The sequence below is a fragment of the Peromyscus leucopus genome, chromosome 3 (genome assembly GCF_004664715.2).
Source record: "Peromyscus leucopus breed LL Stock chromosome 3, UCI_PerLeu_2.1, whole genome shotgun sequence".
Taxonomy (NCBI): domain Eukaryota; kingdom Metazoa; phylum Chordata; class Mammalia; order Rodentia; family Cricetidae; genus Peromyscus; species Peromyscus leucopus.
The window spans coordinates 58,950,076-58,953,627 of record NC_051065.1 but is presented as its reverse complement, the minus strand read 5'-3'; the positions used below and the strand labels follow the sequence as shown (position 1 = coordinate 58,953,627).

Below are 3,552 nucleotides of genomic sequence, written 5' to 3'. Positions count from 1 at the left end.
GTCTTGTTGGAGGAAGTGTGTTGCTGGGGGTGGCCTTTGAGGTTTCAAAAAGCCCACACCAGGCCCAGTATTTCTTCACTCTGTGCCTGTGAATCAGAATACAAAGCTCTCAGCAACCACTCCAGCACAATGTGGCCTACATGCCACCATGCTTCCCACCATGAAGATAATGGACTAAGCCTCTGAAACTGTAAGCCAGCCCTCAATTAAATCCTTTCCTTTCTAAGAGTTGCCTTGGTCATGGTGTCTCTTCCAGACAATAGAACAGTGACTAAGACATTATTATTCAAAACATGAGTGTTGTTGAAGATTTTTCCATCCCTCTGTCCAGCTGCCTTAGAAAGCCTTGGGTGGGTGCAGAATCCCAACAGCCACCCTGCAGCTGCCCCTTTCCCTAAATTCAGGAAGAGTCCGTGTGGTTTGTAAATAGAGTTCCCATTAATTCAGCATGCAAGAAGCTATAGGGTAGATCATGTGGGAGGCCACAGAACGCTGTAGTAAAAGGTACCTACAGTCTTTCCACAGCCCCTGAACTGGATCTTAGGAGTCTCTCAGTCAGCAGCTGGGTAGTGAATGGAATCTCCCGAACTTGCCAGATGGAAGGCCTGGCCAACGCCCTCAGTTCTCCCCGTTATCAGCTGTGTGACCATGGACAGGCATTCTGAGGCGTTTCTTCTGGGAAATGAAGGTGAAAGAAACATTTGTTAACATGCTACAGGGAACAGCAAACTGTAAAGAAAACCCCGGGGCACGAGGTTGCCCAGCAGGTGAAATGCTTTCTGAGCAAGGCTGACGACCTGAGTTTGAACCCCAGAACCCACATAAAGGAGAGAACCAATGCCACACAGTTGTCCTCTGACCTCCACACATACGACATGACGCACATCTACACCCACGCTCATAAAAATAGTAATTAATAGGTTCTAGAAAATAAAACAAAAGCATGGATGTTTCAACTTTCAGAAAAAAACAGTCTGACATTGTAGTAAATACCTATCCTGGCAGCACTCAGGAGACAGAGGCAGACAGAAGATCAGAAGTTCAAGACCCACACTGTCAAGATAGCGTCATTGGTGAAGGTGCTTGCTGCCAAGCCCTGGAATCTGAGTTCCATCTCTGGGTCCCACGTGGTGGAGGAAAGACTCCACTCCTACAAATTGGACTCTGACCTTCACACGTGTGCTCCCCGGCCCACGCAAATGAAATTGAAAAATAAATTTAAATTCTAAGGGGCCCTAGGCCATCCAACAACTGAGCCACTTTCAAGGACTCAGCTGCCTCCCACTGCTTCCTCAGACTCCATGTTGGCCCTCCCCACCCGCCCTGCCCCATCCCCTGCTCCTCCAGGAACCCTCTCCACGGCCATTTCCACTAAGGAAAGAATTGTCCTGTATGTCCACGATTCAGAACCTCCACCTTTTTGACTCCTTCACTAACACGAGTGAGGTGATGACTGATGGTTCCTGCTGGCGCCGAGGGTCATATCCATGTAAGAATTCAACAAAGAAATGACTGGGAGACCCTCACTACTGTCCAGTGGGTCACCGATGGTTACAACAAAAAGAAAGCGGTGGCGTCATTGAAGAGGAAATTTGCCTGCAATGGTACTGTAATTGAGCATCCAGAACAAGAAGAAGTAATTCAGGTACAGGACAAGCAGTCCGGAACATACCAGTTCCTCCCAGAGACTGGGCTGGCTGCAACCATCAGCTGAAGGTGCACGGAGTTTTAAATGCATGTGGCTCTCTGAAGTTTCAGCCAGTATTTTCTCGAAATTAGTAGAATTCCTCTTCTGTGCCTTGTCACAAATTTTTAAAACCTCTGTGCCTTGTCACAAATTTTTAAAACCTCGCTACTTACATAACGTAACCATTTGGGATTCACTTTTAACTCGGATTAGTATAACCCAATGCAATAAAGTGAAAAGAGGCATGGCTCAGTAGTTAAGAGTGATACCGGGCAGGTGAGATACTCAGCAGGTGAAGGTACTTGCCACCATGCCTGATGACCTAAGTTCCACCCCCAGGACCTACATGGTGAAAGGAGAAAGCTTTCTTCTGCAAGTGTCCTCCACCTGTGCCCTGAGGCATGCACATGGGAGCTCACATACGAGTGTGTGTGTGTGTGTGTGTGTGTGTGTGTGTGTGTGTGTGTGTGTGTAAGAGCACTTGATGCTCCTCTAGAAGACCTGGATTTGGTTCCCAGCACCCCAGTGACGGCTCATAGCTGTCTGTAACTCCAGTTCCAGGGGATCTGGACCCAGTGCCACCTTCTTACCTCAGAGGGCACCAGACATGCATGTAACAGTGGCAAACACTCACACACATAAAATAAAATTTTAAAAAAGTGTTTGGTTTTTAAATAGAATTAATATTGAAAAAAAAAATTTCAAAGCCAGTCTGGGGCACATAGGAGAATCTGCCTCAAAGAGGGAGAGGAGAAGGAAGAAAAGGAGGGAGAGGAGAAGAAAGAAAAGGAGGGAGAGGAGAAGAAAGAAAAGGAGGAGGAAGAAAAAAGGAGGAAGGAGGAGGAGGGAGGGCAGGAAACAAATTGGCTTAGGTAGCCATATGCTAACCCATGACGGGGATTGAGACTAGGCTGCCCCCTTCTGGGACTTCTCAGTACTGCAGTAACTCCTTATGTAAATGGGTCTTGGTGGTTAATTTTCCACGAGGGTCGGGGGAGCCTCTGGGTGAATCCTGGCCTCTCTCCCTCTGCACAGCTGTGGTTGAGCTGGCTTCTCTGTGGTGTACAGAGCACCACAGGACAGTGGTCCTCAAGAGTCCTGGGCATTTGGAAACCTGAGTTTCCCTTTGTGCGGCTAGACCACATGGTCTATGTGATCCTATCGATGCCTCACACTGGTGCAGTTCAAAGAACAGTTTCAAGGCATCCGTGGGAGGCAGGAAAGAGGCTTCGAGGGTGGGAGGAAGTAGAATGCATGTGACAAGATAATGGGAGGGGGCGGAACACTGGGGTGGGAAGATTTAAGTAGGGAGGGGAGCAAGGAGATGGGCAGAGGAGGGTCAGCCACAACTGAGGTTATTAAGAAGCTATAAGGAAGCGATACTTTGGACAGTAATTAAAAATAAAGTGTTTTTTAAAAGAGAGTTTGAACAGAGGTACCCTGGGGTGAAACTGCTCCTGGAACCATAAGTTACTAAATGAAAATCCCAGCACCAGAGGTGGGCCACCTCCCTGTGAATTGTCAGTCAGGGAGCCTCCTGAGGTCCTCAAAGCACGACAGACTGTCTCCATTGTGCTCAGTTTCCTGCCAGGACTAGGTGGTGAGACCTTACTACTGAAGACACCATAAGCTCTAATCACGGGACAGAGAAATTTAGGCGGAGCTGAACTAGAAGCTTCTTTCTGGTGGCTAGCCTTCATAATGCTCTAAGGTGTCACACAGGCTGCTGAGGGAAAAGTGCCATCCACAGGTTTGTTCAGCCGTGGCCTTGGCAGGGTGAGCCCACCGCTGCCATAGCGGCAGGTCTGTTATGGCGTTAACCAACTGCTTTCTGACTGACCTTGAGGTCTGCTCCCAAGAAAAGA

General features: G+C 48.3%; 1 protein-coding gene across 1 annotated transcript; it reads left to right on the top strand.

The window, feature by feature from the left end:
- Window positions 1–1,456: 1,456 nt before the first annotated feature.
- Window positions 1,457–1,776, top strand: LOC114691115 (eukaryotic translation initiation factor 1-like). The gene has a single exon (XM_037203433.1). The coding sequence runs from the start codon at window positions 1,457–1,459 to the stop codon at window positions 1,712–1,714; it is 258 nt and encodes an 85-aa protein (XP_037059328.1). The 3' UTR covers window positions 1,715–1,776.
- The last annotated feature ends 1,776 nt before the right edge of the window (window positions 1,777–3,552 follow it).